This window comes from Loxodonta africana, chromosome 7 (assembly GCF_030014295.1).
Source record: "Loxodonta africana isolate mLoxAfr1 chromosome 7, mLoxAfr1.hap2, whole genome shotgun sequence".
NCBI lineage: Eukaryota > Metazoa > Chordata > Mammalia > Proboscidea > Elephantidae > Loxodonta > Loxodonta africana.
In genome coordinates this window covers 72,814,947-72,838,476 of record NC_087348.1, presented here as the reverse complement: position 1 = coordinate 72,838,476, position 23,530 = coordinate 72,814,947, and the positions used below count along the sequence as shown (strand labels likewise).

General features: G+C 40.5%; 2 protein-coding genes across 2 annotated transcripts in view; both read right to left on the bottom strand.

Annotated features, from left to right (window-relative positions):
- Positions 1-740: 740 nt before the first annotated feature.
- Positions 741-15,576, bottom strand: LYVE1 (lymphatic vessel endothelial hyaluronan receptor 1). Its single transcript, XM_003412004.4, has 6 exons — positions 14,660-15,576; positions 9,846-10,017; positions 9,582-9,724; positions 3,362-3,661; positions 2,683-2,761; positions 741-2,169 (listed from the first exon to the last, which is right to left on the bottom strand). Exons 1-6 carry the CDS (start codon positions 14,742-14,744, stop codon positions 2,013-2,015), a joined length of 936 nt encoding a protein of 311 aa, XP_003412052.1. The 5' UTR covers positions 14,745-15,576; the 3' UTR covers positions 741-2,012.
- Positions 15,577-16,341: 765 nt separating this feature from the next.
- IRAG1 (inositol 1,4,5-triphosphate receptor associated 1) overlaps positions 16,342-23,530 on the bottom strand; it is a 156,019-nt gene continuing 148,830 nt past the window's right edge. The window contains 1 exon segment of the mRNA XM_003412003.4: positions 16,342-20,250. Within this exon segment, the coding sequence (XP_003412051.3) occupies positions 20,007-20,250 (244 nt within the window). The 3' untranslated portion in view covers positions 16,342-20,006.

The following is a 23,530-nucleotide window of genomic DNA, read 5'->3' as shown; positions in this document are numbered from 1 at the left end:
AGGTGATGTAAATAAGTAAAATGGGCTGGGTGTGGAAAAAAGGTACCAGTATTACAAAATCCATAAGGAATGACACATTTACTTTGGCGTTAGGGTGCAATAGAGAGTGGTGAGGACTGTGGTCAAATGGAGAAATGATCCATTTAAAGGGAGCAGCCACTATTCAGCATAACTTTTGCTATAAGGGAATATGGGTTCTCTATCTTCAGATATTCCTATTTTTCAAGGGAACCCAGAAATATAAATATGTGAAATCTCTTAATTTTTAATTCTTGGCAATTAAACCCAATTTTAAGGTAATACTCTGTGAGCCAACCAGTAAAGCCTATGCTGGCAGGTCATGACCGCTGGGCTAGAAGAATCATGGAACTGTGGGGTCACTGGCTAGGGGAAGAAGATATTAATAGTTTGAGAGGGAAGACTAGAGAGAGGGAAAGCTAGAGAAGCAGAACAAATGGGCTATTCTGAATCTCTGGCTCCCCTTGTGAACCCTGAAACAGGTTAGAATGTCAAACCTGAATCCCAAGTAAAGGACTGATTTATGTGTATGTACCTGACAAGCTTAAAATAAGACTGTTTGGGCAAGAATGGCCGCACATGGTGGTGTACATACTGTTGGGTTTACGTATGTTTCTTTTTTAACAACCAAAGTCATCCCTCTTTTGCAAACAACAGAGTGTGACTTGGTCCTTCAATTTTGTATGAAAGGTATAATGTATCTAAGTAAACAAGAGAGCAAAGAAGGTTTCTAATTGCTTTTATTTTTTCAGTCCATATATTTCTGCACCTCTCAGGCTCTTCTTGCTGGAATAGGAGAGCTAGTAATACATTTGTTAACGGCATGAAAAATGTGCTTTGATATGCAGAGGTAATAATGTACTTCTTAGGTATGTTAATAATAATTTAAGGTTAGGATGGTTGCCATTTAGAGAAAATAAAGAATAGATTAGTGTTAGCAAAATAACATCAGTTTCGGAAGTGGATAACATAGGTATATCAAAAATGTAAAAAAATCAGTTTCAGATAACATTCTACTATATGCAATTTTAAAAATAACATTCAATTACAGAGTGTAACACCTTGCACAGTGCCTGATATATAGTAGATGTAAATGTTTGTTGAATTTTATTATTTCTTAACATAGTAATTTTCCTCAGTAATAATTTCTGTTACTCAGATAAAAATACAGCTTTTTTTATCTGAGTTTTAAATCTTAGTTTTTAAGAGAGTATTTTTTTTCTTGTAAAAATAGATTGTTTCTTCTAGAGAAAATAGCAGCAGTAATAGAGAGAGATTAAAGAAAGTGTGCGTATGTTATAAAAAGTGATTCTCAAATTATTTGGAGAAGAATGCTTTGACCCTGTCTGTGTTTGTAGTTCCTGCTGAAAATATACTGTCAGTGTCTTTGGCTTCATTCTTTTTATCTATTTATTTTGCCTTTACAGAGATTATACCTGTAGTCACATGAATCTCCATGGCCTTCATTTGCTAAACTTTCCTTCCTTCCTTTTGCTCTTGCCTAGCTCAGAAAGACATGCCAGAGTGGTGTAAGTGTTTCTCTTTCTGATCTAAGAAAGGATCTGGGCTGTGAAGTCAGTAGAGAAAGCGTGGATGGACTCAGTGGCTCTTTGGCTCCCAACTCATCTATTCCCAGCCAGCGTAGAGGGTAGAGACCTTTTTGCAAATGTGTACTGATGAACTATTTTTGCTTCTTGGGCTTTGCAAAATTTCTTTCTCCCACTGGGACTTTATTAGGACATAATCAGGTTAGAAAGGCTGTGGAAAGCTTTGGAGGTAGGAAGATAGGATCCAGAAAGGATTATAGTAAGAAGAAGAGAGTTTCCTTTGATGAACTCCATAGTCTAAAGGCAGCCTTGAGCTGATTCCAGTTAGAAACCAAGGGTGGACTTTCTTCTTTGGTTCTTTGGCCCTCTTGGTTTCCTCAGCTGGGGACAGGATATTTAGGCAAGAAACAAGCCAGCCTTAGGTTTGTCCTCTCATTTCTCTCTCATCTAAACTTCAGCTTCCAGGTACCGCACTGTAGCTTTGGGTGGACTCTTGGAGTCTTCTGTCTTTTTACCCATTTCCTTTGATTCCTCAGTAGGGTTGCTATCATCACCTTTCTCCTTCTGCTTACTCTTGTTTGTAAAAGGGAAGGCCTTCACATACCTTTAGGCACAAACATAAAATTAAAGTGAGACTTTCATGTAGCACACATAGCAATAGACAGTGCTTTATCTGTGATGGCACATGTTGGCAGTGTACACTGGGTACCTTCATTTCAGAGTGATGCTAATACACACATGCACAAATACTTTAACACATCCTCACCTTAATGGATTCATTTAAATAAAATAATAAGTTAACAAGCCTAACTTTAGGCTGACCTCAGAACCCTTGCACCACAACCAAGAATAAGACCAAATAAAACATGTAGTTTTTCCCCAGATGCCAATCTTTTCTTTTTTCTTAATTTTCAAAGGAATAGCCTTTGACCTATATCTAAAATCTGGATGAAATGCATATGCTGAAAAAGTAGGAAAGATTGGGTGGCTGGGAGGTGAGAGGTGGGAGATAATTTATAATGTAAGAGGACCGGCATCTCCAGTTTGACCAAGAAAATGCCAGTAATAAGAAGGGATATGACAAATTCCAAGACTAGCAATGTGCTAGCAACCCCACCTTTTCACGTAGCAGACTGCAAGACCAGCTGCAGCAGCAAAGAAGAGGAGAGCAAGTACCAGCAGAGCTGTGGGAACACCTGGAGGAAACAGAGATATGGCCTGTTGGTCTTTCACTTATACGTTGTCATGTGTTGCTCTTTTAAAGATGCATCTTTACAAATTATTGAAATAAGAGCTAGTGTAGGAGAAAACCCTTCTCTGAGACCACATACGGGTCACTCATGGTGTTTGGCCCATATCTGCTCCTTTGCTTCCTGCTCCTTGGCCCTGCCCCTCAGGCTTGCCTCTATTCTGTAAGTTACAGAATGACAGAAGGAGTTCATTTTCTCTCTGCAGAGCTAATTAAGTGCAAGACTCTCTATTGAAGAACAAACTTCCTAGTAGAAGGCCTTGAAGATATATATATATATATTTAAAAGAACTTCTACATATTAACAGATAGTGAATTACAGTAATTTATTTTTTAAAGTCTTTGAGGCTGTTCTAGCCTCACAGTATTTAGTTTAATTATTAAGGCTCTTTACAGCTCTCAAGTTCCATTACTTTTTGAACGTTGAGTTTGCATTAAGATTTTATTCGTATTTGCCAGGTCCTCAGTGACCAATCTAGAGACAGGCTATCTTGGATGTATTGCCTGTTATATACAAATACATAATACAGACACAGAAAGCTTTTACCTCCAAACTCAGCAACTTCATTCTTGAATGCTGCTTGACTTCCAATGTATGAATCACTTCCTGTAGCTGTGGCACTAGTTTCCATAAAAACTTCCGTTACGCAAATTAATTTTCGTTTCCGTGGAGTAGAAGTGGAAGCCGGTGTAGGAGCAGTAGTAAGAGCAGGGGCAGAGGAAGGGGATGATATTGAGTATGTAGTGTCACTGACATTAATTTCTGTTGTATATGTTGAAGTTTGAGTGTTGAATATGAGATATTTGGTGGTGATAATTTCTGGAAGGCATGAGTTAATCCGAGTATCTGTCACAAGAGGGAAGAATGAAACAAGTATTATAGAAAGCTCCTATCTGATTCTTCTGCCTCCAGTCTTACTTTCTTCCAGTCCCCTACTACACTGTAGTAGGAACAATCTTACCAAGATGTAAATCTAGTCATATCGCTTCCTTCCTTAGAATCCTTCAGTGACTGCCCCCTCCTGTGTGGCCTATAAGGCTTTCCATGATCTGGCCCTGCTGACATCTCCAGTCTCATCTGATCAGTCTTTCTCTCAATGCTCCAGTCAAACTGAAATTCCTTTAGTTTTTGACATGTTTTCTCTCACATCCAAGCCTTTGGCTGTGATGCTTTCTTTACCAATTAAACTCTTTGCCTCCTCATTCTTTAGCTCTTACTCACAATTCAGGTCTCAGATTGAACGTTTCTTTCTCAGGCTGACTTGTTGATTAGATTGGGACCCTATGCATATGTCTAGTACCACCATATACTTCTCTTGTTGTAGTTTTTCATCACACTTTTCTCCACTGGGCTGTCATCTCCCTGGAAGCAGGAACCCTGTCTATCTTGTTCATCATGGTATATGTATTGTGCATGGTGCATAGTGCATGCTCAATAAATATTAGAAGAGGAAAGGAAAAAAAGGAAAGGAAGGAAGGAGTAGATGGGATCAAATATACACACATGACACCACCTCAAGAAAAGGATCTTCCAAAGCCAGACTTCTCAGTGCTCATCAAAAAAAGTTAAAATAAAAAAAGTTAGTGGGGCGGGAAGAAGAGCAGGGATCTGGGTTTGCTTTCAAATGTATTGTTTGTGGCAGAGAGGAAGCTAACATTTGTTGAGTGTCTTACTCTGAGTCAACCATGGTACTCGATGTTTAAATAGTTATCCCATTATTTAACAATTTATCAGACACTAATTTATATAGGAGGAAATTGAAGTTCAGAGAAATTGAGTAACTTACCCAAGGTCCCATACCTAATAAATGGCAGAACCATGCAATATATTATTATAATATAAAGCTGCATTTATTTTAAATCCCTAGTAATCTGTGGCAGCAGTAGATAGCATCTGCTGGAATGTTAGCTATCAAGTACATCATTCCATTAACACAATTCATTTTTGAAAATTAAATAAATTACCAACCAAGGTCATGGATACTACTGATAAAACATTTTGAGCACACATGCATTAAGTCAGTAGTATTCCACTGTATGTCTGTTTGTGCTACAATTTGTTTATCCATTCATCCATTGGTGGTCTACCCCAAACTTTTAGCTACATTTCCCGTTCTTGAGCATATGCTAAATTCTTCTCTTAGGAAATGAACGTTTTTGAATTATTGGTGGCAAAAAACATTGAATACAATATACTATGTTGGGAACTAGAAATACAGAGACAAATAAGGCGTGATTCCTGCTTTCCAGAAGTATTTTGATAAGGGTAGGGGGAGATTACTGGGGATCCACAGAGAAGATGGCATTTGGGGAGGGTATGGAGGAGTGATGCATTCATTCAAGAAATATTCACTAAACACCTACTCTATGCCAGGCATTGTTCTAGGTGTCAGGGACATGATGCAAGTAAGACAAAGTCCCTGGTTTCAGGAAGCTTACATGCTAATGAAAGGATAGGGATAATAAAAAGGAAATAAAACATAAATTTCAGAGGATGATAAGTGGTGAAAAGAAAAGAAAATTAAACACGTAAGGATTAAACCAGTAGGGGTGAAGAATGGGGCATAGACAGGTGTGGATTAACCAGTAAGAAAGGTATGCACAGGTTTATAGTGAGCAAGGTACATACAGACTTAATTGTGTTTACTTACTAATCTGTAGTGCACAATTTCACATGGGTTTCATCATAATTGTGCGCTACAGATTACTGACGAAGCACAAGTAAGCCCATGTGTACCTTGCTTATTGGGTAATCTGTCCCTGGGCACAGATATTTTGGATAGGCTGATAAAAGAAGGCCCCTTTGGCGAGGTGATATTTAAGCTGAGACCTGGACGGTGAAAAGTAGCTAGTCATTGAAGATCTAGAACAAAAGCATTCCAAATAAAGAGAACAGAAAGTTCAAGAGTCTGAAGTAGAATAAACTTAGCATGTTTGAGGAATTAGAAAACCAGCAGGGCTGGAACTGAGTGACAGTTCATCTAGTATGGAAGAGGGAATAACATATTCTAGTTAATGGGAACAGCGTGGTCCAAGAGTCCAGAAGTTTGAAAGTGTCAGTATGTCAGAAAAATGACAAAGAACACGGTGTGGCTGGAGTGTAGGGTGTGTATACGATTGGGAATGAGAAAGACTGCAAGCACGAGATGAGACTGGAAAGATAGACTGAGACCAGAGTATCAAGATTCGCGGTTATCATGTTAGAGCATTTGGAATTATTCTGTAGGGGAGAGAATTTTCAACTGAGGTCCACAAACCTCCCAGTACGGTATACAAAATGTTAATGAAGCCTCATGGTTTATATAATACTCTCAAATGGGAGGTCAACAAAAGCTGTAGAGCAGGGGGTAACATAATTATCAGTGGAGAGTGACATGCAGAAGTGAAGGAGTATAATTTGAGAGTAATTGCACAGAACTAGGAGAATCCAGAAGTATCTGGAACCCTAAAACTTAGAGATCTTCTAGAGGAAAGTGATTCTGAATCCTGGCTGCACATCAGAACCATTTGGAAACCGTTTTAAAAATATTGATACCCAGAACCCACCCGAGGCCTGGTATGTTATATGTGGCATCACCATGGAAGGTGTTTCATGGGAGTAGGATGGCACAATATTGTTAGCTCAAGATTTAAATCCCATCTCTGTCTCTTATTGGAAAGTAGAAATGATACACTTGTTTCATTTAACCCATTACCGTTGAGTCCATTCGATTCTGATTCATAACGACCCTATAGGGCAGAGTAGAACTGTCCCATTGGGTTTCCAAGGCTGTAATCATTGAATTTCCAAGACTGCTGCATCTCTCTCCTGTGGAGTGACTGATGGGTTCAAACCATCGACCTTTCGGTTGGCAGCCGAGTGCTTAATCACTGTACCACCAGGGCTCCTTTGTTTCATTTTCCTGAGGATTAATGAGATAAATGTCTAGGCCTAGCAGAATGTATGAGCAATAATAGATAAGGTGTATAAGAATTAATTTCCTTCACCTATCTGTTCATAAGTGAGACTTGGATAAAAAGTGCAAGTTAGCCAGGTAATGAAGAGGATGAGTGTTGTGACAGAAGGAACCACACGAGCAAGGTCTTGAAACAGCATTGTGTATGAAACCATTAAAAGCATTTTGGTCCGATCCCCAAAGCTCACAAAGATAGCAATAAAGAAAATGAGTATAAGGGTTAGAGTAGGGTTCTGGTAGAATTAGGGTAACTCTGATCCCCAAACCTCACAAAAACAGCAATAAAAAGGAAAAAAAAAAAAAGAGAATAAGGTTTAGGATTAGCATTAGAATGAGGATTAGGGCAACTCTGATCCTCACAAATTTGGCAAAAACACACACATTTTGGACATTCAAGCTTCTATCCTGAAAATACTTCTCCATAAATATGAAATGACATATTTGCAAGGTTATTTAACTCAGTATTACTGGAAAAATATTGGAAATAAACCAAAAGTCCATCAATAAAGAACCTGTTGAATAAACTATCACACATCTACACAATGAAGTGTTGTACAGCCATAAAAACAACTGAGAAATATTTCTATGAACTGATACAGAGTGATTTCTAGGATTTAAGTGAAAAAAGCCGTGTACAGAGTAGTGTATATGGTATGCTGGTTTTTGGTAATAAAGAAAGGAAAAGAAGACCACGTACATACTCACACACACACACACACACACACACACACACACTGCAAAAAGCAACACAAAAGGATAAATCAGAAATGAATGAAAATGGTGGGTGTGAACAGGGTAAAAAGGTTGGGAATGAGACTTTTCTTAGTATATTTTTTTAAATATATTTTTGGCCCTTGAATCATGAAATTGTTTTACCTATTCAAGAAAATCAAAATAGGAGAAAATTCAAGCTCTAAAATTGATCACAAACAGAAGCAAAAGAACCTAATATATTTCAAAACGATTATATAGTCACACAAAGTTGTGAATTTCTTCAAATCGCTTTTACACACAATTCTCTGTGTGCAAAAGGAGTATCTTTGAAGAATTGAAAAAAAATTTGAAAGAAATTTAAATTTCACTCAGTAGGGTTATTACTTCTAATAATATTGATTCTATAATTTTTGAAATTATTGTAGGATAAGAAGATATATCAATATTTAATTGGTAACCAAGACTCTGCATATAAGGGAAGAGAGACACAAATATAAAACAAGGAAACAAGGTAAACTAAGAAAAAAAAAACTTGAATTGTTAAATTTAGTTGGAAATAATAATATAAACTCATAATTAAAAATATATATTTCCTATCTTTCCACTAAAAAGAACTGAGAAGCAATGAAAACTCCAGTAGTACTGAAGTTGAGGATCCAGGTCTTGGTTTTGAATTTCCATCCTCCATCAAAAGGAACCAGGGCCCCTTGGAGAAATGACTGATTCCCTAACTAGAGCACAGAAAGTACAAATTAAGCCTGGGACATGTTATTATGTCAGAAAGCAGGGAAGTATTCAAATATTAGTGGGATAAAAGACACAAGAGTCAAACAGAAGGGGCTCCCAGTGGCCAAACTTGGGACAATTTGAGCATCCAAGGAATAATCACGATTGTAAAATTGGTATAACACTCCGAATAAGTAAAATGCCATGAGTCCATGGTAAAAAGTGGAGGAAGGGATGAGACGGAAAGATTGATTCTTCCTTATTGAAGAATGCCAGCTAATACATGGACTAGGGAGGATAGATTGAGAAAATCGCCATTTTGCAACCCCTCCCACCCCCCACATAATAGCTGATTCTGGCAAGGATCATCAGTGGTTGCCTAAATCATTAAGTAAAAATCATTAGGTTGTCGGGGATCAGGATATTTGCATGGTGCCAAAATATCACACTATAGATTACTTAACTAATTGCAAAGGAGAAAACAAATCTTTATAATGTCATTGGAGATATCTGATGATAGTCACCAACTTAATCAAATAATCAAACAGCATAACTGATAGTGGGGACATCCTAACATTATATGCCTCTGCTGTGATGTAATTTGAAGTATACAATATCATCTATGAAGTATTCTTGCCAAATATATTGAACATGAATCGAATCAAGACGCTAGACCTAACATTCAGCACACAGGGATTATAGGGAATGGGAATACAAGTTAAAGGACACCATGAGAAAACAGACAAATCAAAGCTCTTTTCCCCTGGCTTCTTCTTGTTTAGTCCATAGGACTGGGTGTCATATCATCACACTGACAGCTGGCAGGAAGGCTAGGCTATTGGACAGGCATGGGCTGGCTATGAGATAATAAGCAGGCATGTGAACCACTAAATGCACTGTACACATTTGCTTCCTTCCCTTCTTCCTGTTTGTCTTATAGGATGGGTGGGTGGGTGAATGGGGTGGGGGAGGTTCAGTCTTCTGGGATGTCCTCTCCCTTTTTTCGCCATTCAGTCACGTTTTCCCTAATTCTGCCTCCTCTAGCCTGGTCAAGTAGGTTCCTGGGTGATGCAAATGGTTTGCACTCGGCTACCAACCAAAAATTTGGTGGTTCAAACCCACCCAGCAATACTGCAGCAGAAAGTCCTTGTGATATATGCTTCCATGAAAAGGTTACAGCCAATAAAATCCTATGGAGCAGTTCTACTCAGTAACACATGAGGCTGCCTTGAGTCAAAATCACTTCAACAGCAACAGGTTTTAGCCTGGTCAGAAAGATATTGTCTCTGCTGCCCCTCAAGGTGGCTCTTTCTAGACAAGTCACAGAGTTAGAGATACCAGGGGAAAACACTCCAAGTGGATGTGACTCACCAGATGAGTTGTAGCAATAGGCCCTGAACCTTTGATGATCTAAAACCTTCCAAGCCAGGACACCAATCCCATTCTTCCCACATTTGGGGTTTGGGAGAATCCGAGGGATGACCACTGAGGACCCATCTTCAACCCATCCATAGCTGTAACAGAATGCACATTAGTTGAGTGGACAAATGATTAGCAGTCATCATCTCTATTGCTAAACAAGAGCCTAGAGCCAGGAGAACTCCAGCAATGGTACTGGAGCCAGCCATTTCTCACCTGCAAGTCTCAAAGCCATACTTCCGTGCTGTTTCAACCTGGGCTTTGCTGGCCAGAGTTAGGCCCAGTAGCCTACATGCCTCCTTGGCGTCTGTGAAATTCAGCTGCTCAGCTGTCTTTTTGCCCACAAGGGTGATTCCCACAATTCTGCATGGCACCAAGATGGAAACCTCTGCAAAGGAATCATAGATCCTCAGTGTGCTGCTGTCCTTATCCCCACCCACTGGCTCTCCTTCCTAGCAGAGCATTAATGTCTTGATTCATCAGCGTGGCTGGGAGTGGGGTCTAGAAAAAGCAGGGCACAGGCTGGGCATTTCCCAGAAGGGCAGCCTGCTGGGTTAGATGGTTGCTTGCTCTGGTACAAGCTGCAGATTTCACCAGATGGAGGTCCATCTTATCCTACTGCATTAATGTGACTTGTTTATCATGTGGGGGCTTTGGATACCAGTTCTTTGGATGGTTCTAGGTGATGCAGTTGCTGCAAGCCTTTCTAGAGTCTATAAAATGAAGGGTCTAAGACTTTAAGACAGAATTCAGAGCTCTGATTAATAGTTAGTAATACTCCAAATCAATGTGAGTTTTTATTGTTGTTAGTTACCATCAAGTCATTTCCAACCCATGGTGACCCTGTGTGTGCAGAGTAGAACTGCTCTGTAGGGTTTTCAAGGGTGTGAACTTTTAGAAGCACATCACCAGGCCTGTCTTCCAAGGCACCTCTGAATGGGTTTGAACCACCAACCTTTCATCTAGTAGTGGAGCGCTTAATCATTTGAGCCACTCAGAGACTCTTAATGTGAGTGGGGATGCCATTATTTCTGAGATGGGCTGAAAATATTGCACCTGGAATAAAAGAATGTGGGCTCTGTCAGTTCCAAGTTGTCTCTGACCATTGGGGTGCGGGCTTACTCAGAAGTCCATAGAGGAGTGGGGCAGTGAGCCTTGTACTGACTTTGATCTGTGGCAGAGAAACTAAGACTTAAACTTAGAAGTGAGGATGGTGAGACTTCGTCTCACATACTTGGGGCATGTTATCAGGAGGAACCAGTCCTTGGAGAAGGATATCATGCTTGGTAAAGTACAGGGTCAGTGGAAAAAAGGAAGACCCTCAACAAGATGGATTGACACAGTGATTGCAACAATGGGTTCAAACATAGCAATGATTGTGAGAATGGTGCAGGACCGGGCAGTGTTTCATTCTGTTGTACATAGGATCGCTATGAGCCGGAACTGACTTGACAGAACCTAACAAAAACATCAACAATAGAGTTTTAGAGTCAGACCCGGGCTTGAATCTAGGCTGTGTTTCTAGCTAGCTTTGTGACCTTAGGCTAGTTACTTCATCTCTTTGTACCTCAGTTTCTTTATTTATAAAATTGAAAGAATAACTATATACTTCATAGAATGTGAGAATTAAATGAGTTAATTCTAATAAAAATGCTAAGCATACTGCCTGCCACATAGTAGGTACTCAATAAATCATAGGCAACATTATCATTATGTTATCTTCAAAGCATTTTGGTTTTAGTCTCCTAATGATTTATCCCTCTGGGGAAGATTAGGCAGCTTAACAGTTTAAGATGTGAATCATATATTTACTCATAACCTAATGGGGTCAAGAGAACTTTGGGTTCTGGGATTTATAGACCTGTATGAAATAGCCAAGTTGCATTACATTTGGGTACATTATTCCTATTGGCCTTCATTCATGAAAGTCAATGAAAGGGCATTTCAACCTCCTAAGTAATTGCTTACACATAACTGCATTAGATGCCCAATCAAATACTTTGACCACTTTCTAGGTTAGTGTTTAAAGGGAGTTTCTCCCTGCAAACATGGGAAGGAGCATTTCCAACTTCTCCAAAACAACCATACTGTGTTCTGGAGCAGGAAGTAGAGGACAGGGATATGTACGTAAAGTACAGTATTTGAGGATGGCTTTGTTTGTGACCAGACCCTACTCACACCAAGAGACACCAGAGTCAACACCTTAACGTGAATGTCTGTGACTTGGGTGGCAGAACAGCTTCTTATAACTGTATGTACAAATATTCATACCCGTACCAGTAAAGACATTGATTAAAAAAAAAAAAACCAAACCCAGTGCTGTCGAGTCGATCCCGACTCATAATGACCCTATAGGACAGAGTAGAATTGCCTCATAGAGTTTGCAAGGAGCGCCTGGTGGATTCGAACTGCAGACCCTTTGGTAAGCTGCCATAGCACTTAACCACTACACCACCAGGGTTTCCCTGACATTGATACTAATACTAATACCAACACTGATCATCCGTTGATGTTACTACATGCCAGACACTATCTTTTGTTTAATTTATTGTGCTTTAAGTGAAAGTTTACAAATCAAGTCAGTCTTTCATACAAAAACTTATATACACCTTGCTATGTACTCCTAGCTGCTCTCCCCCTAATGAGACAGCATACTCCTCCTCTCCATCCTGTATTCCCCGTGCCCATTCAAGTTGCTCCTGTCCCCCTCTGCCTTCTCATCTTGCCTGCAGACAGGAGCTGTCCACATAGTCTCATGTGTCTACTTCAGCCAAGAAGCTCACTCCTCACCAGTATCATTTTCAGACATTGTTTCTTTTAACAGAAAATTGAGGCTCGGGGAGATTAAGTGACTTTCCTAAACCCAAAGACATAGAGATACTAGGTGGCAGATTGGGGGCACAAATCCAATTACGCCTGACTCTAAAGCTCCAGTTCTATCTCCTACTGTTCTACACACACACGTGCACACACACACACACACACGTAGAGCTAAACTCTCCAAATACACTACTTGTCCTGGAGTTTTCCTCATTTAGTTACACACACACACACACACACACACACACACACACACATAGAGCTAAACTCTCCAAATACACTACTTGTCCTGGAGTTTGCCTCATTTAGCTCATGGGCGTACTGTTGTGCAAACCTCTACGTCTGCTTCTTTGGGAACTGCCTGCAGAGAAGGTTTATTAATTATACCATAAAGAGGTTTTGCTACTCTCTCATCATACTTCATTTTTACTCTAAAAATTATTTTGAGTGATAACAGATCTATTCTCAGAAAATAGACCTAGCTTTGAATATTTCTTCTATTCTTTCCTGGCTGTGGGACATTGGGCAAGTCAGTAGTCTCATTTGTAAAATGGGGATGATTGTATCTTCCTCAGAGGATTTTTGTCAGAATTAAGCTAGATAACTTATACCTAGCAGAGGCAGGGCCCACAGTAGGCAGTTAGCAAACATTAGTAATTTTTATGCTTTTCTATTTCATTTAGGAAAAAAAACAAGCAGGGATTAGAGTCCAAGGGGTACTCCAGTAACCCCTACAATAGGAGTTCTTAGGAGACAGCAGGCTAGTAGAAATAGTCTATGCTTAGGAATCAGACCAGAATTCACATCTAAGCTTTATTATTTACTGCCTGCATGACATTGGGAAAGTAACTTGGTCTCTCTAAACGTATTTCTTCATCTATAAAAATATCTTGTTGAGAGGCTTAAATGAATTTATACACACACAAACACACATACCTAACTAATCTGTGTGTCTATGTAACAGGTCCTCAAAAATACTACTCCCCATCCCATCCTTCCACCTTCATCAACCATCTTATTCCTCAGTCATAGTTCTGAATAACTTTTGGTTGTTTCCAAAAATTTAATTTCCTTACAAAACTTTGCTATTATTGAGGATGGGCCAAAGAGAGTGATAGAGTTGTTTTCAAAGGACAATTTCCAAAATAGCTTGAAAAATGGCAGCATTGTGGTAATAGTGTATAGTCTCCCAAAGGGGATTTCGAAGAGGACAAAACTTACCTGAAAGTAACAGTTTTGGTATTTGGAAACAAACAATTCCTGTGACCTCTCTTATAAAATTAAATATAACAATATATGAATCAATTCTGGATCTCAGTTCTGTTCCCAACATATTTTATACCCTAGGGCATCTTCCAGCATAGGAATGCACAATTTTCCTGCTAAAGTACTCAAATAAATATTCATTTGCCCAGAGCTGTAATGAGTGATTTGTGGTTACAACTTTCTGCCGATAGCGCAGAATGAGGTTTCCATTTAGGCATTTCAAAAATCCAGAAATCTCTTTATTTCAAAGTCATTCTTTTGGTGGAGAGCTTATGGCTAGCTTTCAAACCTATATTTTCAAAGATTTTTTTCTGTTAATTTGCTACTGATTGCATATTAAAAAGATTACATTCAATCTATAGTATATTGTGTGGATGGCAAAGGACTGAGCAGTATTTTGTTCTGTTCTACATAGGGTCGCTATGAGTTGGAACCGACTTGACAGCACCTAACAACAACATAGTATAGTAAACAGAAATTAAAATAATCATGCTGACACTTCCAAAAATACAAAATAGGCCAATATTTAGTGAAAGTTACCAATTTTTTCCTAAGGCTTATCGGGAGTTTTAAAATGTTCACAATCATGGTTTAATTCTTTAATGAACACTTTTAAGCTTACACGTGTTCTTCTTTTTCTAGCAATTAATGATACACTTAAAAAAAATTGTCTCCTCAATGTTTTGTTTCAAAATATTCTGTTTAAAAATATTCCATAACTAAAAATAAAAGTGAAAATGATGTAAAGATAAATGTACATCATTTCGTTGAGGTTGAGAATACGGTGAAAATAGTTCCGGCAGAGCAGTACTACCGATTAGATCTTCCGTTGGAATTGAGAGTTTTCCCCACTCTCAGCAATATATAGTCCAGAGCTCAATAGCCTTAGCACAGTTCGCAAGATCTTGCCTCGCCATAGTGAAAAAATCTGGTAAGAAACCTACCTTCTACTCGCAGAGAGCTTTGGACCAGGATCCTCGTGGTCCAGATGTAGGCAAGGAGCAACACCAGGTTGAAGGCCTTAGACATTGTGTCAACCCCTTCAGAGCCAGGGAAGCACCTCAGATGGCCACAGTAACAGAGGGAGGCACTCAATCACCAGTATTAATGAAGACTTCCAGAAATATGTTGGGGCCCTCTCTGCTCCACCTCATAACTGAGACATCCGATTTCCCTGCTTTCAAGCTTCTGACTTGTCAAGGTCACTGGAGGAAATGAATGATGTCCCCTGGCCAGGCTATACTTTGTGGATGGCTCTCTGGAAAATTTAGCTAATGCTGACTCAGAAAACACACAAATGAGGAAGGCAGCACAGTGTGAACTGCTGAAGGTCTTCCCAGGTCTCATATTCCCAGCCACTGCCCTCCTCCCCTGCCAGCTCTGTTCTCACACCATTCAGCGTTTATTTTCTATGGAGCCCCTTCATTTATACGTTCCTAGTGATGGCTCTTTCTCTAAAGGAGGTTGAGTAAGGATTGTGTTTCTTTTTCTTATATAATCAGTGATTTTTTCCAGCTGCATAGCCTTGTGATCTGTGGGGGCATAATTCTGAGCTCATGAAAGTGAATGCCCATTTAAGTACTGCGGACAGAACCTTCATGCCTTTCCATGAATCCACCTCATTTAGGACTTCTTTCATACATTTGAAATATCTACACCACTACAGGTGATTCCTTCTTAAAAGAACCAAACACATACAAAAATTCATATTTACAAAACACAACCAGGGAAGCAATTAGTTCTCTTTATGAAAGGTTCTTGATTTAACAATAGCAAAAACCAAAAATCAAACCAAACCAAACCCGCTGCCATCGATTTGATTCCAACTCATAGCGACCCTTAGGACAGAATAGTACTGCCCCATAGGGTTTCCAAGGAGCAGCTGGTACCTTTTGGTTAGTAGCCAAATGGTTAACCATTGTGTCACCAAGGCTCCAGCAATCACCACAAGGGTCCTTTATTAATATGTTTCTCTTGGTATTTACGATCTGGTAGATAAAAATACGATTTAGATTTCACATTTCTCAGTTGATGAATGTGAGGTACATCTTTACTTTTTTTTTTAAGCCAATGATTTTGTGTGTGTGTGTGTGTATGCCTTAGGAGAAAGTTTACAGCTCAAGTTAATTTCTCATACAAAAGTTTATACATATATTGTCATATGAACTAGTTGCAATCCCTATAACATGACAGAACACTCTCCCTTTCCACTCCAGGTTTCCCATGTCCATCTAACCAGCTCCTGTTCCTTTCTGCCTTCTCATCCTGCCTCCAGACAGGAGCCACGCATTTAGTATTGTGTATCCACTTGAACTAAGAAGCACATTCTTCCCAAGAACTATTTTACGTTTTATAGTCCAGCCTAATCTTTGTCTGAAGACTGGGCTTTGGGAATGGTTTTAGTTCTGGATTAACAGAGTGTCCAAGGGCCATGGCTTCGAGGGTTCTTCCAGTCTGAGTCAGACCTTTAAGTCTGATCTTTTTATGTGAGTTTGAGTTCTGCACCACACTTTCCTCCTGCTCTGTCTGGGACTGTCTGTTGTGTTCCTTGTCAGGTAGGTCATTGGTGGTAGCTGGGCACCGTCTAGCTCTTCTGGTCTCAGTCAGAGATTTTTGTTATGAAAGCATTCCACTTTTGGTTCAAATGTCAGGGTAGGCTGCCATAAAAAAAAAAAAATCCCTGAATCCCAAGGGTTTAATATGCTAAAAATTCTATTTCTTGCTCACGTCACAGCTCAATGCTGTGAGTGCCCATTCAAAGACTCAGCTTCTATCTAATGGTTCTGGCCTAAGAGTCCTCAAATGAATCTTCTGAATTTGGTAGGAATGAGGGGAATAAAGCTAGTGTGAAGTATTGGGGAAGAGGGCTTGTTTTTAGTGAACCAAATTTGCTTTCTCAGGGTTGGAGTAAGACTGTAGCTTAGTTCCGTGAAATCAGGAGGCATTTGGCTGCTGCCAGAGGTTTGGAAATGTGTTTTATTTTCAAACTCAAGTATGTGACACTCTACAGTTCAACATTAGCACACCTGTGTGAGGCTTAACAAAATTAGGAACTGACGGCCAGTGATAACACAAATCCAACATCTCCCTCTTCATTGACTCTGCCAGGCTGTACATGGGGAACAATATATATGGGCTTTGCGGCAGGCAGAAAGCAAAGGTCCTTTTAGGTGATGTCAACAATGACACAAACACATCACTCTGCAGTTGAGGGTAGGCAACCAGGCTCCTAGGGCTAAGCAGAAATGTCAGACTTCAGAACCATTTTGAGGGGAACTTTTATTTCAGGTTAATGTCATTGTGGAAATCTAGGGTCTATTTCTATTTCGATGCTGCTTTGGAAGCAGCTCAACTGCTTCAGATTGATCTTAGCTTTTCAGAAAATAAATACCAATGAGTACTACTTTTCCAGTAATGCCCTTGTAAATGTGGCTACTCTTATGCTCCTCAACCTCCCTTACTCACAACTGGAATAGTATGGACATTGATCTGTGTCTGGAAGTACTCTTACGGCCTTTCTGCAGTGCAGCTGGAGGTTCAGGAGCTCACTGACAACTCCTTTCTGGCCATTGTCTCAAGTAGACAATGGGCCAGCTCAGCCTGGAAGGCTGAGATTGGATTATTGCCAGCCTAGAGTCCTGCCACATGGCCACACTCTCTGGAGCTCCATTGGCATTCTGTCCTCGGCTCTGAGGGCCTCATGTAGCTAAAGGTTCTTCAGTTGTCTTCAGTCCCACTGGGAGAGGCAGAGTGAACCATCTGCCCATGCCCCCAAAGTCCTTCTGCCCTGCTCTGCACCTCTTTACCTTAATGGCACATCCTTGGTCAACCCTGGCTTGGGCTTCTCTCACAGTGGTTTTCTAGCCACTGTAAAGGATGACTCTAAAAAGACATGCTGTTTTTAAGTGGGGCCTGCTCTAGGTGGGTCTCTCAGAAGGGAGTGACTGCATCAAGCCCAGCCCTTGCTAGTTTAGTCTCATTCCTGCTCTCTCACAGAGGAGATGGAGAAATATTAGAATAAGCTGAGGTTAATAAAGCTGTTGCTTTTCTCATTGAGATGGTGGTGGTGATGGCGTTGGTGCAAGGAGCATACAAAATATCAGCTGTCCTCAGCTTGCTCTCCACTACCTTGAATGCCCGCTTATTCTTTTGATCAGCATTTAATGATACCCTCCCAGGCATCAGCCACCATGCTAGGCAGTTACCCAGAGACGGCCAAGACATGGTTCTTATCTTTAATGAACAATGTTAGGGGAGAAAGACACATAAATTATTGTGATATGCTGTAGTAAGGATCAATAATGAAAATATTAAAAAGTGCCAGAAAGCACAGAGGAGGATGTGACCTACTATGTTGGGTATAGTGAGGAGTATGAGGAGAGGTCATCAAAGATTGTATGAGGAGGATTATTTTTTGCACTTGGTCCTGAAGATTGAACAGGAAGTGGAATAAAATAGAACAGAATAGCAGAAGAAAAACTAGCGCGAGAAGGAACAGAATTGTGAGAGAAAACAGTTTAGTTTAAGAACCAGAAGTGGTTTGGAGTGGTTGAAGGGCCACTTTTGGGGAGGGTAGCAGCCCACACATGAGGCTACAAAATAGGAGGAAGAGGTCATATCCTGCGAAACTTGATGCCAAGTGAAGAAAGTAGAGCTTATCCTACAGGTGAGGAGAAGTCACTGAAGGGTTCTAAGCAGGGGATGACATTCTGAGATTTTTGTTTTAGAAAGAGCACCCCAAGACTCTGTTGTTTGTGAACTGGAAGGATGCAAGACTGGAATGTAAGGCATCCAGTTAGGAGACCTTTGGAGGTGGCAATTTAGTGTAGGGATTAAGAACGCAGCCCCTGGAGCCAGACTACCTGGACTTGAGTTCCAGCTCCATGATTTACCGGCTGGGTGTCCTTGGCAAGTTACTTATCTTTTTTGTGCCCAAGTTTTTCCAAATCTGAGAGTGGGAAGAGTACTACCCACCTCACGGTTTTTTTCTTTTTCTTGAGGAGTAAGTGAATTAATACCTATATAAATCTTGGAACAATGTTTGGTTCATAGGAAGCTCTTTATAAGTGTTAAAACAAAAACAAACAACATAAGCAACAAAAATAAAAGCAAAATAGTAACAATAAAAAATCAACACCCCCCGAAAAATGGATGAGAGCTGAACAAAGGCAGTGGCTGTAAAGGTAGAGAGAGAAGACAAACTGGAGATGGGATATGCTTCCTCAGTTTTATGCTAAACAATTAGGAGTGCTCTGAAACATATACTTGGGTTGGAAATCCTGTTTGAAGTGAAGCACTAAGGTGAAAGTGCACACTTGTATGTGGGCACACGGAGTAAGGCTGAAGCTGAAAATATACCATTTCTCCTCATTCAACCGAGAGGTGGGTTAACTGTTCTCAAGAGTAGAGAACAAATAAGGAGTAGGCTGTGCTTAGAGTGGCATTTGAAATGGAGACCAGCAAGTTCAAAACTGAAGCCATGAGTTTTCAGTGTTTTTCAAACATCTTTAGTCCATGTGAAGAGCTCATTGAATACAGGTGCCTGGTGACTGCCCCACACCTAGTGACAATCTGTGGGTTGGCTTGATGGGCATTTTCTTTATCCAGAGCACATGCCCATAGCATGTTTGGAGGGTTGTTGGCTTCGTGCACATGCATGTTGTGTGTGTATACAGATGCATATATATTAATTCACATCTTCCCATTTCATTTCAGACATTGAGCTAAATTCAGCTTATGTATTTTTCTGAGAAATCTTTCCTATTTCTTTAAAAAGAAACTCCAAATCCAAAGGTGAGAAGAGAGGCTGAGGGGTAATCAGTGAGAATGAGATGGGAAATGGGAAGATATCCACGTTGCAACTCCAAATTCCAGGTCTGATCCTTAGGGTCAGTGTCGGCCTTTAAGCACAATTCTTCTTGGTAACCGATTGTAGAGAAGAAAAATTGGGAGAGTGAGCTTTTTATTGTCCCCCTCTCAGTGACGGTATTTCACTTCTCCCCAGTCATCTGAGCTAGGGGCAGGAGACCCTCCCTTCAGCTAGAGTTCCTTGGTCAAGGTGACATCTTCATACACTAGATGCTTTCCCAGAGCAGTTTTGTTCATCTTCCAAGAACATCAGTTACCGTGTATGAATAGCTCCCACAGAGGTACTACATGTGAAAAGAATCCCTCTTCATTCCCTTGTGGGACTGAAGTGCAGCATGCCCACACCTGGGTCTGACACTATATTTGGGGCAAGGGGGTAGGCTGAGGGTATTGGAGCAGGCCACTGGCTAGGCATCAGACTTCTTATTGCTCTGTGGGCTGCTCATGCTGGAGTCCTGAGCTCCACCAGGAGTCCCTCTGGGCTGCTGAGCAAGTTGCTCTTCCAAGGGGGCCATCAGCCTGCTCCACACAAGAGTTATATGAATTGTAGAGCCCCAGCACAATAGTCAAGACCAGCATCGCTGCAGCCATCATCCAGATTACTTGCCAGTGCTGACACAGTTTGGGATACATGACTTGCAAGAAATGAACCAACTCTTCAAGTTTGCTGTCAAGTGAAAAAATAGGTGAATGGTTTAGTATATGGGGCACACAATATGGCTACAATATGGCTAGACCCACGCTTTTCTGTGTGGGGATACCTTCTATGCTGTCTAGAGTTCTCAAACAGCTGCACAAAGAATAGCTTGGCAGCAATTATTCAAAATACCCCAGGCTTACGGAATAAGAATCTCCATAGGTATGGCCTAGAAATCTATAGTTAAAAAATTTCCCATTTTAGCTAGGTTTAGAGGTCACTAGTCCATAGCCTTGATGTTGGGAGCTACTGGTATAGAAAACCCTTTAGTTGTTCTATCATTCATTTATCTATTCACACATGCCCTATTTACCTATGAGATGATCATTGATATCTGCACTCTCCCAAGCTCTGTGATAGGCTCCAGGATACCAGGTTGGCTGATACATACTCCCATACACACAGACAGGGCCAGCATCTTTTCTTCACTTAACTGAATTAGTGCTTAGTTCCAGGTTCCAACCTGATCCCAACCTCTGTACTCAGATGCATAATTTGGTGCTCTTAGTTCCACACCTAACTGCATCCAGAGTGGAAAAGCTGTGCTATACTCTCAGAAAACACATGATGTTCAGTGATAAATGGCAAGGAGTTAGACTAATCTCAAGAACTCACATCAAACCACCCTAAGAGCAACGAGATCACTGGTAACCTCCGGTGAGCTCTGGGTGGCTTATTCAAGGTGTTTTCTCAACCTTATTATGGTAATCTTTGTTCCCTGATTTCACCCTCCTCCTTCTCTTCCCTCACTGTCTCCCCATACTCTCCCTTCCTTTCTTCTCGCTCCTTTTTTTCTTCCTCCATTTTTTGCCTCCTTTCCTCCTCTTTTTCTTCTTGCTCTTTCCCAACTGCCTTTCAACCTTTCCTTTCTTTTTGTGGTATAGTAAAAAGACATTTGGCCAGACAGCACATTTTGAAGAATCCCTTCTTAGAGCTTTCTGGAGAACCCCTGGAAACCTTCATTAAGCTAGCATTTCCTCCTGTTTTTAAGCCCAAATCTATTTTAAAAAATATATGAAAAATGAGAATAGGGAAGATTACCAAGTAGAAGAAATGGGGAAAGTAACAGAAGGGCTTTTTGAAGATCCCGAGGCTCACAGAGACACTACCACATGTAAGCCATTTGTTGAGAAGTAGAGAGCTCTAGAGTTCAGAATTAGTAGAAAATAGATGTATTATGATGAACTCAAAGACTCAACAAATAACTTCCTAAGAAAGGGGCTAGATGCACAGCAGTGCCTGCCTTGGATACTAAGGCCACAGGGAAAATTGATTGGCTTCTTCTCTGTGTAGGAATTCTCTGACCATCATTTCAGGAACAACTAAGCAAAACAGTGAGCAAATTAGTTGATGTGAAAATCACTGGTTGTTTTCCCAACTGTCAGGAAGGGACAGCTTGGAAATGGAAGTTTATTTTCTTTCAGCCCTATTTAGATTCTTTAATTTTTATTAAGATATAATTGGATGCTATAATGGTATCTTCTTGGGGGGGGGGCTGTATTTCCATGTTCCAAAATAAGCTACTAGACCTTTTAAGTGGCACTGCTAAGGAAGAGGTCAAGAACAGGCTTTGTGTCCCTTAGTTGATCATGCATTGCTAGTCTATAAAAGAGATTAGAAGTAGAATTAGGTTAGAAGTATTATTCATTTGGAAACAAATTTTTGGTTTTTACAAGTCCAACCCACCTACACCCCCATAGGGAGGGGTATGGTTACTTCTCTCCTTCAACTAGGCCTAGCAAGAAGAGCTTCAGAGATGCTGCTTGGACAGATTGATATGTTACAGTTTGGGTGACACGGTGGACTGGGGTGTGACTCACACATGAGAAATCTAAAGGGCAAGAATCTTGCCAAAGTGCTTTATGGTATCAGACTAGGGGGCCATGATCGCCCTTCCACTAATACTGGGCCAAAGGTATATATTTTCCTCACTGGATATAGTCAAGGGAAGGTAAGTTGGCAACAAGTGTCTTAAATCCTGCTTGGGAGAGCTACCTAGAAGCTGAGGAGACCTCAGCACAACAGCTGAATGTATACCTCTAGCTGCCCAAGGACTGAGAGGAGTTTTAAGTGACCAGCTTAAAAGAAAGCATTCAACCTCATAAAGGGGAATGCAGTTGAGAGAGCCCCAGCAATGGTGTAAGTGTGTGTATATGTTGGGGGGTGGGAGGAATGTTTGTCTCTGAAGGTCCTGGAAAGCACTACACTACAAAAAGTCAGCTTTAAACCTCTGGTAAGCATGGGAGCCAGCTCACAGTTAATACCAGTCAAGTAAGACCTTTCTTATCCCTTAATCTTGATTCCTTTTCTTAGCATTAACCCTGCAGAGGTCAGACACTGCATTAGCAAAGCTGGGGGTGGCGGGGTAGAAGTGCAAGTGGGGATATAGAGAAAGAAGCCAACCATGTGCCCCGTTCCCACTGCAGGATCCCTTCTAGGAGGAGACCAGAGCTAGCAGAGGGGAGAAGCTTGAGCGCCATAAGAAGTTTGGGCTTCTGATTATTTCCGGAGGCTGGCCATTTTAATTACTGAAATGAAGTTACTCTGGGGACTCTATTTATGAGTTGGAATTGACTCAGTGGCAGTGGGAAACCAACCAGAGGACTTCTGTTTTCTGAGCTATCGGAAAAGTAAAAGGACGTGCCTAAATATCATCCTAACCCCAGAGGGCAGGTTTCAACAGGTAGTGGGAGAAAAGACAAAAGTTTTCTGTAGCATTGTATCAATTCCACGTATTACATAAATGCCAGAAGACTGTGTTCTCTATCTTAATATGGTTAAGATATTAGGCTGATTCATCCAGAGTTCATTTAAACTGTTCCTCCAAAGAGTAATGTTTATAACAGATTATATTATTATATATTATAATGGAGAAGAGACTCAGACAAAAGGCCTTTAGTATTTGATGTTGAACCTCTTGAATAAGGAGTCAACTATTGGGATTAGCCCAATGTTTTTAAAACTCACTGTGAGACACAGAACTTCTAGTAACTTCAGACCTTGTTTATTAATGAGATGCCAAAATTTCATATGGAATCATGTTTGAGTGCAGATGCCTGCAGGCAACCGAGTGATAAGGGACTCGGGAATGGATGAGGATCGCCTGGCCTTGAAGGTAACAGCTTTTGGAGTTAGTCTGGCTTGAGTTAGAAATGAGAAAGGGATCCTATAAACTGTGGGTGGGGAGTTTATATGATAGCAATATTCTAGTCCTCATGGAGAAGATGATGCATACTGCTGGGCCTGAAGG